Source organism: Colobus angolensis, unplaced genomic scaffold (genome assembly GCF_000951035.1).
Source record: "Colobus angolensis palliatus isolate OR3802 unplaced genomic scaffold, Cang.pa_1.0 Scaffold100, whole genome shotgun sequence".
Lineage (NCBI taxonomy): Eukaryota > Metazoa > Chordata > Mammalia > Primates > Cercopithecidae > Colobus > Colobus angolensis.
Window position 1 is genome coordinate 8,690,435 of NW_012110920.1, and position 12,380 is coordinate 8,702,814.

The 12,380-nt window shown below is 44.0% G+C and overlaps 1 protein-coding gene and 1 pseudogene across 2 annotated transcripts in view; both read right to left on the reverse strand.

The window, feature by feature from the left end:
- Window positions 1-5,265: 5,265 nt before the first annotated feature.
- The window catches only part of NEK2 (NIMA-related kinase 2), a 24,563-nt gene continuing 17,448 nt past the window's right edge, over window positions 5,266-12,380 (reverse strand). Inside the window, exon 8 of one of the 2 annotated variants that reach the window (XM_011938446.1) lies at window positions 5,266-5,718. In XM_011938446.1, coding sequence (XP_011793836.1) covers window positions 5,669-5,718 — 50 coding nt within the window. In that variant the 3' untranslated portion in view covers window positions 5,266-5,668. Of the gene's footprint in view, window positions 5,719-10,072; window positions 10,953-12,380 lie in introns of those variants that run through there. The other variant, XM_011938443.1, reaches the window with a different exon arrangement.
- LOC105509277 lies at window positions 7,509-8,583 on the reverse strand (annotated as a pseudogene).

The following is a 12,380-nucleotide window of genomic DNA, read 5'->3' on the forward strand; positions in this document are numbered from 1 at the left end:
TTATCTCAACCAATAAGAAAGAATTCTTTTTTTTTTTTTTTGAGACAAGTCTTGCTCTGGCTCCCAGACTGGAGTGCAATAGCGCGATCTTGGCTCACTGCAAGCTCCACCTCCTGGGTTCGCACCATTCTCCTGCCTCAGTCTCCCAAGTGACTGGGACTACAGGTGCCCACCACCACACCTGGCTAATTTTTTCTGTATTTTCAGTAGAGACGGGGTTTCACCATGTTAGCCAGGATGGTCTCGATCTCCTGATCTCGTGATCCGCCCGCCTCAGCCTCCCAAAGTGCTGGTATTACAGGCGTGAGACACCGCGCCCGGCCAAGAAAGGAATCTTTTTAATTGGAAAAAAAATTAAAGAATAGTACATGTATTCAGATCCCATTTTTCCCAGTGTATTTTGTTGTTGTTGTTGTTGTTGTTTTTGAGATGAGGTCTCACTCTGTCTCCAGGCTGGAATACAGTGGCGCAATCATAGCTCACTGCAGCTTCCACCTCCCAGGCTCAGGCAGTCCTTCCACTTCAGCCTCCTGAGTAGCTGGGACCACAGGCACGCACCACCACGCCCAGCTGATTTTTTGCATTTTTGTGTTTCACTATGTTGCCTGGGCTGGTCTCGAACTTCTGAGCTCAAGTGATCTGCCCACCTCAGCCTCCCAAAGTGCTGGGATTACAGGCATGAGCCATTACAACCAGCCTAAGTATGTTTTAAATACACATACTCAGATGCATTCACTCAGACACACACACAGACCCCCATACACAGAGACACACCATCCCCACCCAACACACACACACACACACACACACACACACACACGGTCTGGAAAGGACCACCAAACGCCAAATTGTTAATAGCTACTTCTGAAAGCAGAGATAGAAACTAGGGTAATGGGTGAGGAATGTTTACCTTTTAATTTTCCACTATATATACTTTCCACATTGCTAGAATTTTTTACAACAATGTTGTCACTTCATAATTTAACTGTGTTGTTTTTTTAATAGAGTGAATCATCTGTGAACACCTCCTGTGAACGTGTGACTAGGATTATGGAACACTCTGTTGCATCAAGATGGCCAGAGATTGTCTCAGAGTCCGGGCAGTGGGAGGAGGGGGGATTTGTTTCCTGGCTGGGTGGTCGTAGGGCATCAAGGGATGAGCAGCCTTGGTTGTTTGGGATTTCAGCAGCTTGAGGGGAGCTGTAAGGCCCCGGAGCTGTCGCTGTGGCTGTGGTGTCAGAAATGTAAGCAAGGTGCCACCATGGAGGTTAGCGAGGGTGCCCCTCTGAATGCGGGGTGGAATGCAACCTTTCACATGGAGGAGACTCCTCAGCAGCTGACCTCTGTCCTGCCCATGTAGAGGGAGGGAGGCTGAGGCTGGGGCTGAGTAAGGGGTAAAGTAAACCATGTGTTTCATCAGCTAGCCAGCAGCAAGCACAGCCCTCTGGGAGGGCTGGTTCCATCCTCCTCCCTGGTGTGAAATGCATCAATCTAACAGGGATCCCTATTTTCCCAGCCACCAAGTCACAATGAGCAATAAGCTCTTCTTCTTGGTGCATATAAATTTGCTTCATTCTTTTTTAAACAGCTGCCTTATATCGCCTTTTGCATTCAGCCCAAGTACAGACTAGGAGGACAGTCACTGAGGGAACTAGCTTGCCTAACTGAAAGGGCTTTGCCCTGGAAGGAGGAGGGTCTTCTGGAAACATAAAACATTTCAGGGGAGGACAGTCCTGAATGAGGTGTCTCTAGGGGGTGGGGGACACTGGATGGCCTGAGGGTACTGGGCATCTGTCCTGGGCTTTTGAGGAAATGCAAAGCCATGCTACAGATGATGCTGAGCAAAGGTGGGAGAGAGACATGGGGGTCCTACCAGGGTCACGTGAAAACCCCTTCTCCGGCCTCCTCCACGCTAACCCATCTCTCCTGGCACACAAGTCTGGAAAGGCCACTGGCCCTAACCATGCTGGCTCTGCGTCCACCTTCCTCTTCAATTCAAATGTCTTGGGTAAAGCCATGGGTTTTGACGCTTAACCCGGCACTGTGGGAAACTGGATGACTTGGGGAACAAAGCCAACCTTTTGCTGTCTTGAGGAGGCAGGCAGTGGAGGGTTATTGCCAAAAGCCTGAGCTCTGGAGCTGTAATCTCTGAGTCTCAGTTTCCCCGTGTAAAATGTGACTCGAAGGATACTACTTCACAAGAGTATTGTGAGGATGAAGGAAATAATGGGGAGAAGGCATTTATCCAATGCCCGGTATAGATTCTCGCAGTAACTCCCAATTGCTCAGGCTAGTCGGGGAGGGTGGGACTGCGGCTCTAGCAGAGCCATGGCGCCACCTTGCGGTTTTGTCTGTCAGGACAGCTGGTTAATCAGATTAAAATCCGGTGACCCTTTTTCAAGCGCCTGTGAGTAGGCTGTGCTGGGTTGAATTCATTATTATTTAAACATGTAAACTGTGTAATGGTAAGTACAGTGCCAGTGTCTAGCAGAACATCTTAGAAAGATCTTACAGTGTGATGCTGGAGAAACACCATTTGGGAGGAACCCGCTCTCCACGCCCTCATCAAAGTGACCCCCTTTTAAATATGATCATGAATCCCTTCTAATCTACCATGACTGCCCAAATACTCCAGATGTTCCCAGCTTCAGCGACGAACTGGAAACAAGGTTTTGTTAGTTTAAGAGCAAGAAGAAGGGATTCATGATCATATTTAAAATGTCTCCTCAGTTTCCTAGCCCCTGCCCCCTTTCAAGTCCTGCCATATTGCTTCTCCCAGTTTCGCTCAAATCCCCGCTCCCCTCCCCAGCCCCCTAGCCCACCACTGTTCTGCTGTCTTCCCTTCCCTCTCCCCGGCCTCCTCAGGTCTCCCATTCCCTTTGCTTTTCCCCTCCACCCCCACCTCCACTGTAACCTGCTATGGTTAGTCTCCTCCTCTTCCTGCTGCACCCGTCATCACCACCTCTTCCAAAATTGCAAACCCCCTACTCCTGCTCCTCTTTCCCACTTTGCTCTGCTCCTTAACGCTTGTTGCTGACATGCCCTGTGGCTGATTAGTTGCTGACTGTCATGCCCCATTTGAAGGGGGCAGTAAGGCCAGGGATTTCAATGTTTCTTCATGGCTGCATCTTCAGCACCTGAAACACTGGCTGGCTCATAATGGGTGCTCAATAACTGCTTGTCAGTTGAATTAAGCCATGAATGAAAATAAAGGTGAAATCTGGGATGGGGGAAAATTGGAGAAGCTGTCCAGCATGCCTCAGCTTTCAAAATGAGAAGAAAATGTATTATTTTCTAAGGGAGAAAGGAGTTTCCTAGAGAAAGTGGTGGTTTCACAGCCGAGTAACCTGCACAGCCACACAGGACCCCACGTGTAGAAAAACCTGGTATTCGGAAGGGCCTGGCACCTGGAGTCTAGCGCTCTGAGGTTGAGGTCTTGAAATTCTTAATACTTGTATCTTTTTATTTATTTATTTATTTGTTTTTGAGACAGAGTCTCACTCTGTCGCCCAGCTTGGGGTGCAGTGTTGTGATCTTGGCTCACTGCAACCTCCACCTCCCAGGTTCAAGAGATTCTCCTTCCTCAGCCTCCTGAGTAGCTGGGATTACAGCCGCCCACCACCACACCCAGCTAATTTGTTTTGTACTTTTAGTAGAGACAGGGTTTCACCGTGTTGGCCAGGCTGGTCTCAAACTCCTGACCTCAGGTGATCCACCCCCCTCGGCCTCCCAAAGTGCTGGGATTACAGGCATGAGACACCACGCCTGACGAATACTTTTGTCTTTGAATTTGCCTTTTGTAAGTGGAGTCCAATGGGACAGTGGGAGCCTGCGTGGGGGCTCAGGGCCTCTCTTCATGCATGGTCCCACTTCCCATCAGCCCCCATAGACTCCCAGGATGGTTCTCAGACCCCTCCCTACCCTCTAGTGCACTGGGTCCCACCCAACCTCCCCTTCCCATGACCAGAAGGGGCCTGGGCACAGGCAAGGGAAGGGTCAGCATTAAATATCTAGGCTCCAACGCATCCTCAGGCAGGGCATGGCGGTGGCTGCTATCCTGAACCCATTTCCCCTCTCCCCCATGGCAGTCCCATGGCATGTCTGGTGGGCAGCCAGCTGGAGGCCATGTCTTGGCAAGGACCATCCAGGTACCCTGATCCAAGTATAAAGTCCCAGCTTGGAGGTTTAAAGATCCTTGGATGTGGCCAATCTGCCATGGGCTGGGGCCGTTGGCCTGTGCGAAAGGAAGATGCCTAGCTCTGCTCCTCCAGGCCTGGCATTGCATAGGTCTGGTGACTGGAGGAAGGGAGAACTGAGCAGGTGTCAGAGTCAGCGGTTCCCAGATGCCTAAGGGTCTGGTGTGTCTGTCTCCTCCGGTCAACTTAAGGCACCCTTAGAGAAGAGTCACAAAATACGAATTGGGAAATTCATTCCTTATCTCAGCTGAATGCTCTGCTATTTGCATTTAAAATCTGCATTGCACAATATAAATGGTAAAATTCATGCTAATCATTTCAATTTTTAATTTTTCTTTACTTAGAATATTAAATAGCAAATAACATCACAATAAGCAGAGAAAGAGAGAGAGAGAAACCTTGGAAGAAAAGGAAAAGCTTTATAGGTACCTTTAGGGTACTGGTTTCCTGCTTTTTGAACAAGAGTTCCACATTATCATTTTGCACTGGGTCTTGCAAATTCTATAGCTGGCCAGGAGTTATACTCAACATTCATGTCAAGGTGATTCTGTTAGGATTAAAAGCCTGGTAATCAGTTTCTGATTGTGTTTGGATAGTATCATTTGTACTTGATGGACCTATGCTACCAGCTGTGTAATAATCCTACATATATGAAGGAGCTATTTTCTCTCATTTATTATTAACCCTTTATAACTTGGTCTTATTTCATTAAGCTAAAAGGACTAGCATTGCCAGGAAAATCTCACAAAGGAAAAGGCACAGCAGAGACTGCTAATTTATACTAAAAGTCAGATATATATATATATTTAAATATCCATCAAAATCCAAAATAACTTTCCTTCAAGGCTGAGATATATCCCAACAGGTTTGAGCTTAGATCAGGTTTCTCAGAAGTGGCACTATTGACATTGGCAGTCGATCACAGCCCCAGGAGACACAATTTCTAATGCCATAATCCCAAAAGTCATAATCCGGAAGTCCCAAAAGGTCAAAAGCCATAAAGTCTAAAACCTGGAAATCATAATCCTGAAAGAGCAGAATTCCAAAAATGCAATTCTGGAAAAAATAATTTAAAAATTCTTTAAAAGATATTTATTTACTTTTTTTTTTTACATTTACATGTGTTTACATTTTTAAAAGGGAATTTGAGAAACATAAAAACACAGAACACTTCATAAGTCACTTTATGCAATAAAATAGGCAATAATAACATACGTTTTTGTGCAAGCATAAACATTCATATATACTAATGAAAGTTGCATAATTATATCAGTAATGAACAGACAAACCACATTCATAAAGAAATAGGTCATAAAGGGGCTGGGCACAATGGCTCATGCCTGTAATCCTAGCCAAGGTGGGAGGATTGCTTGAGCCCATGAGTTCAAGACCAGCCTGGGCAACACAGTGAGACTCCATCACAGGAGACTGAAGTGGGAGGATTACTTGAGCCTACAAGGCCAAGGCTACATTCAGTTCTGATCACACCACTGCACTCCAGCCTGGGCAACAAAGTGAGACTCTATCTCAAAAAAAAAAAAAGGGAAAGAAAAAAAAGAAATAGGTCAAAAAGGGAAATATGTAAGTGCATATCCCTATGGTTGGTAAATGTGTGCACCCAGTTTTATGCCTTCGGTCATCTGAAATCCCATAACAACCTAAGAGTCTTTTGATGAGATCTATCAAAAACAGGATGGGTCACTACTGCATATGCAGCCACCTAAAGAGCCAAGATGTTCAAAAATTCTACCTTTCACAAATGCAGATGTACAAAAAGGACATCTCTTCACTTACTGAGGACGCGTCAGTGTTTGTATGTACAGGAACAATGCTTACACACAGTCAGTGCTGTGACAGTGTACTTCCATGGAGTCAAATTTGCAAAAAAAACCAGAACTTTCTAGAAGTCTCTACACAAATTATGCCTCCAGTATCAGAAATGATTTGAAGATGAATTATATAGCATAGCAATTTGTAAAAAAGAATGCTGACAATTTTAAATAGTGAAAAAAAAACAGAAAAAGAAAAAAACAAGAAAATTTGACATACGAAAAAGTGTATTACAGGAATGGATTATGGGCAATTGCACGGAGATAGTCCGTAAGAGCTGGCCAACCTCCACAATCATTAACTGTATTTTAAAGTCTTGTGTCACAAGGAATAGTTGCTTTTTCTCTTTTAGGGCATGGCTCTACTTGGAGAGTATGTTCACATTCATTTTCTATGTGGTGCTGTTCTTCTTGGCATTATTCTATGATTCCATGTACACCGACATGAGTGTTCCCTACTAAATTTCCCTATTTTCTGTGTCATGCTTCTGTGTTGTTTTGGGTACTCAGAAATCTGTTCTGCATGCACTCGTTAGAGCACAAATTTGACAGAAACAATACTAGTGATCAAACAGCAACACCATTGTGTATTTTCTTTTCTTTTTTTTTTTTTTTTGAGACAGAGTCTCGCTCTGTCCCCCTGGCTGGAGTGCAGTGGCGCAATCTTGGCTCACTGCAAGCTCCGCCTCCCGGGATCATGCCATTCTCCTGCCTCAGCCTCCTGAGTAGCTGGGACTACAGGCGCCCACCACCGCGCCTGGCTAATTTTTTTGTATTTTTAGTATAGACGGGGTTTCACCGTGTTAGCCAGGATGGTCTCGATCTCCTGACCTTGTGATCCGCCCGCCTCGGCCTCTCAAAGTGCTGGGATTACAGGCGTGAGCCACCGCGCCCGGCCAACCATTGTGTATTTTCTTATCCTACCATGTACATATTTATTTTTAAACCAGTCAGTAACTTTGCTGGCATCTTCAGGCAAATGTGGCTTTAATTCATTAAAAGTTTCTAGAAAGTCATCAGCTGGAAGGAATGCCAAGGCAGGCGAATGACACATTTTTTCCCCATCTCTTAATACATACTGCACACAAGGAAACCCCCTTCCGCCCACACCCCCACCCCCAGCTTTAAGAGACAGGGTCTCTCTTTCTGTCTCCCAGGCTGGAGTACAGTGGCTTGATCACAGCTCACTGCAGCCTCCACCTCCCGGGCTCAGACAATCCTCTTGCCTCAGCCTCCCAAGTAACTGGGACCACAGGCACACACCACAGCTGGCTAACTTTTTAAAAAATTATTTCTAGAGACACTGTCTCACTACATTTCCCAGGCTGTTATGGAATTTCTAAGTTCAAGTGATCCTCCCTCCTTGGCCACCACGCCCATCTGGAAAATGCATTTTTAAACTGAAGTTTGTTGTTTTGTTTTCAAGGTTACACAATAATTTATTGAGAGCCTCCCTCCTCTCCCTGCCCTTGCAGTCTCTAGGTCACTTTTTCCGCTTGTAGATTTTGTGTGCCAGCCCCAGAAAGATGGCGTACTGTTCAATGAGACCCATAATGTGGCTGTAACTGTCATCCTAATACTGCAAAACACGGCCAGCAGATCCAGCTCCTCATATAGTGCCTTCACCTGGGCCACCTTCTCGGCCTCCTTCTGCCCATAATTCTTCAGGATCTGGTACTGTTTCGGAGTGGCCCATGGCAGACACTGAACCACCAGCCAGCTGCATTTGTTGTCCTAGATGTCAGCACCAACTTTGTCCGTCACAATGGAGTCCCCAAAGAGGTCAAAGGGATCATCCTGAATCTTAAAGAACTCTCCCATCTCCAGCAAGATCTTGGCATTGACGTGTGCCTTCTCACCATCAATGCCTGTCACATGCATGGCTGCAGCTACAGGAAGGTAGAGAGTAGAAAGCTGTCTTGTACTTGACATTTGTACTTCTTTTCCATGAATCTGCCAAGATCCACATTGCCCTAGGGGGCTATGATGAGGTCCAGGGCCTGCTCAATCTCAGTTTGATAGGAACTCTGCAGGAAGAGCTCGATCAGTCTGACAGGAACTCTGCAGGAAGAGCTCCATCAGGTTCAGGTAACAGGGCTGCTCCCAGCAATAGAGCTTCAGGAGGCGGTAGATACATGCTTCCAGAAGCACAGCATCATTGACGGTATCCAAGCCCACGCCCGGCTTCTGATACCGCAGATCTGTCCCCAGTGGGTGAGGAATGAATCTGTGATGTCATCTGCCACCACTAAAAGCTTACAGCAGTTCCACACACCAGCCCACAGTCAGGGCCCACTGGAGACTATCAGCATCCTATTTCCTTGGCTCCACCAGCTCCCAGAATGCTAAGCACCGTCAAATCCTGGTGATAACTTGCCTCCAATGGCATTGTACTCCAGGACCTCCTTGAGCTGGGCGATAGCATCTCCCGTCTCTGGGTGCCCCATCTCATCCTCAGTCAGCACTCTAACAATCTGGGAGAAGTGCTGAATGACATCCTGATTTTCTTGGGCATAAGCATCTGATTTTTGGTCTCCATTCATTCTGAAGGAGGAGCAAAGGGCTGTATTCCTTGATGTGGGTTCCTGCTTCTAAACTGAAGTTTTTGTCATTGCTGTATCTCATGGCCTATCTACTCATCTAATTTTCTATCAAATGCATTGCGCTGAATGGAAACAAACTTTATTGGTAACACTTTGAAATTCACTTTTAGAAGCTTTGATGACGTCTAATTCCAAATCTGTTGTTATGGTTTGGGGATTCAATCGAAAGCTGTTTTCTTCTGCAAAGTGCAGCAAATCTTTAAATAATTGTTTAAATGACTAGATGAGTTCTAGAATCTTCAGAACCAACAGGGGCATGAATCATGTATAGCTGATAAAAACCAGTGGGGACAGTTTGAAAGTGCCATCCACTAGCCAAAGTGAAGCATGTGATCGTTTTTCTGTTAGATTTAGTGGTAAATATAAGCAGTCTGTCTTCTTCAACAGTCAAATCTCTAACCCAGAACAGTTTGGTTAATGAGTTTTGTGACGCTGGAGGAACCTCAATGTCGGCAAGTGCCTTTGGTTCACAAGGTTTGTCGAATTTTACTCTCAGACAAAGGGCGTTTTTTGAAGGCAAGCGTGGCACTATTCATGAAGGAGCAGAAGTTGTATATAACTGAGTAATTTGGCAGGAGAGATTTCTCATAATTTTCACCTGAAAAGTCGCTTTTATGATCTTCAAAACACTGAACATTGAGGAAAGATATACCCCACCTAGTCTACTAAGACTCACATATTAACCTCCTCTGGAAACACCCTCACAGACACACCTAAAATAATGCTTTACCGGATTTCTAGGGATTCCTTAATCCAGTCAAGTTGACATATAAATCAACAAGTTCACCCCTTATCAACTTGATATCCATCCACATCTCTTAAACCATACTCAATGTGCAGATGAAGACAATAACAAGGTAATAGTTCTGCCTGACATGATGCGGTTATCCTGTATACAGCTGAAACTGCACTAATCCCTACCTTGGAATTTGACTTTCAGGATTTAAACATCTGGGATTTTAATCTTTCGGGATTGTGATTTCAGAAGTTCACAGGTTAGGGATTTTGATCTTTTGGGATTTAAGACATTAAGGATTTTGGTCTTTCAGGATTTTAGCATTTGAAATTGTGTCATTCGGGATTATGATCCAAACCCATTGACATTTTGTTGTCAGAGGCTGTCCTGTGCATTGTAAAATGTTTACAGGGTCCCTGGCCTGTACCCACTAGCAGCCAGTAGCACCTTACCCCAAATCATGACAATCAAAAACACCCCCAGACATTGCCAAACGTCCCTTGAGGAGCAAAATCACCCTGTTCAGGACCACTGGCTTACATACATGGATTAGTGAGATGGGAGGTAAAGCGCCATACAGTTTAGGACTGGAATGCCACTCTCTTGAGCATCAGATCCATGTTTCCTTCCGTACCCTACGATGAAGACCTATAAATCATAAACACAACTCCCATCAACTAAGAGACCAACAAATGCAAGACACATAAATACAGGGAAACTAAAGAATTATTTTATTTAGTGGGAAAGAAGTAGGTAAATGACAGACAGCTCATATTCTGTTAAACAGAAAAAAAAAGAATACAGACATCACAGTGATGAATTTTCACAAAGCTAATAGATTTGAACTACAGAGCAATGGAATATTTATAAGCAAGATGTCATGGTATTAATGACCAAAGTGCATCCAAATAGGTTTTCTACGCTCAAAAACATTTAAAATCTCAGACTTAAAATTTAAATCTATACACAACAATTGTAAGCACACCACTCAGTCATTTAAAACTATTCAGTGACTGCTACTCCTGCGTAAATATTTTTTTCCTAACATTATTTTTTTTCTCCCAAGATTTAGAATGTCACATCTCATGTTCCTACTAGTCATCACACACAGGATTAAAAAAGCCCAAGCAAGAAAGTATTTTTTTTATAATGTGTTCTTAAAAGAAGAAAGAAAAATTAAATGTGAACATTTTGTACAATAGTTGCTGAAGAACAGCAAAACTAATTCCGAAATATCACATGTACTATACAAAAAGGCGTGGCTCACGGAACCAAGTATATAACACTACAGCAGTTGAATATTAGTCTTTAAAGGTTGGTAATATTACATCCTGTACACAGCTCTGTGTCTCTCTACCTGGCTAGCGCATACCCAGAATCTGTCTGCTTTTTAGCTGGTAATTTTTTTCAATATCTGACAGGGCTTGAGCCCGCAGCTGGGCAGCATGAAGCCTTTTCTTCAGATCCTTGCACTTGGACTTAGACGTGAGCTGACTCTCAGAATTCTCACTCCTCATGACGTTCTCTTTACTTTCCCCACTGAAATGAACTTTCTTCTTAATTACTGAGGATGGAAGATTAAGAAGTTCTTTAGAAGGAAAAAGAGAAAGGGCTTTGAGTTACTTGAACAGAGTTCAACTCCTTCATACTTATCAAAAAGTATTTGCTCTTATGGTTCACATTTGAAATCTAGGTACCTGTTTTATTTTCTCTGGGATAGGAGGTTAGGGGTGTAGGACTGGCAGAAATCAGCCTTTTAATCCACGGCATTGAAAAAATAATATTGGAATGTGCCAAAATTCAAGGAACATAAGTTTTATTCTCTTAACAACAAACAATCAATTTTACTCTTAAAGTTAAACACACTGAGTATTATGGACAATATAAAACTTTTGGAAATCAATGTTATTTATCTGTATCCTTGAAAATAAGTGCCATTCTATGCAGAACACCTTACCTACAGAAAAGTACAGAAGCACAGTTTGGTATTTTTTTGGTTTTTGCTTTTTGTATTTTTTTTTTAAATAGAGAACACCTACAGTTTTGGTTCAAAGCATCTTAACTCACCAGAAATTTGTCTCCAAAAGAACCTAAACAAATTCAGTGTGGAAAAGATAAATCAAGTAAGAGTAGTAAAAACTGTAAACTATTCTTTTCATGGAAAAAATAAGTAATAATCATATTTACTTAAAGTGGCAACACTATTAACTGCTGACAGAATCAGTAGGGGCTGGAGGCCTAAAAAGATTCTAGATCTTTTTATTTTTCCTCTGTATGTTCAAATATTTACTGAGCTCATAGGATGGGCCACTGTGAACCAAACAGGCCCTATTCTAGTACGAGGAGATAAACCAAACACAAATAAACAAGTACTGGTGGGGAATATTTGATGGTAATATGTGCTATTAGGAAAAATAACCCTGGAAACAGGGACATGCTGGGTGGTGGGTGTAATGATACAAAGCCTCATATGGTCATTTCTGAAGTAAGAAGCCACAGGGCTATCTGGATGAAGAGTGCTCCAGGCAGAAGAAATAGGAAAGGCTGGCACACAGATACACTGCCTTCCAAGGGTCCTGTGACTTCCTGCTTCATACATCGCTTCTGCTTCAAAGCAAACTGGATTGCCTTTAGACCTTATCTCCACTGTTTCAAATCTATCCACCTTCTTATTACCACAAATACCTATACATTTGTAAGTCAACATTGTCTTATTGACGGGATAGTTTTGTTTTTGTTTGAGATGGGGTCTTGCCATGTTGTCCAGGTTGGAGTGCAGTGGCTATTCACAGGTGCAGCTGTAGCGCACTACAGCCTCGATGCCTGGGCTCAAGTGATCTTCCTGCCTGAACCCCCAGAGTAGCTGGGACTATAGGTGCACCACCACACCTGGCTCTTAATGGGATAGTTTTATAAGAAAAAAGTGTTGGCCGGGTGCGGTGGCTCAAGCCTGTAATCCCAGCACTTTGGGAGGCCGAGACAGGCGGATCACGAGGTCAGGAGATCGAGACCATCC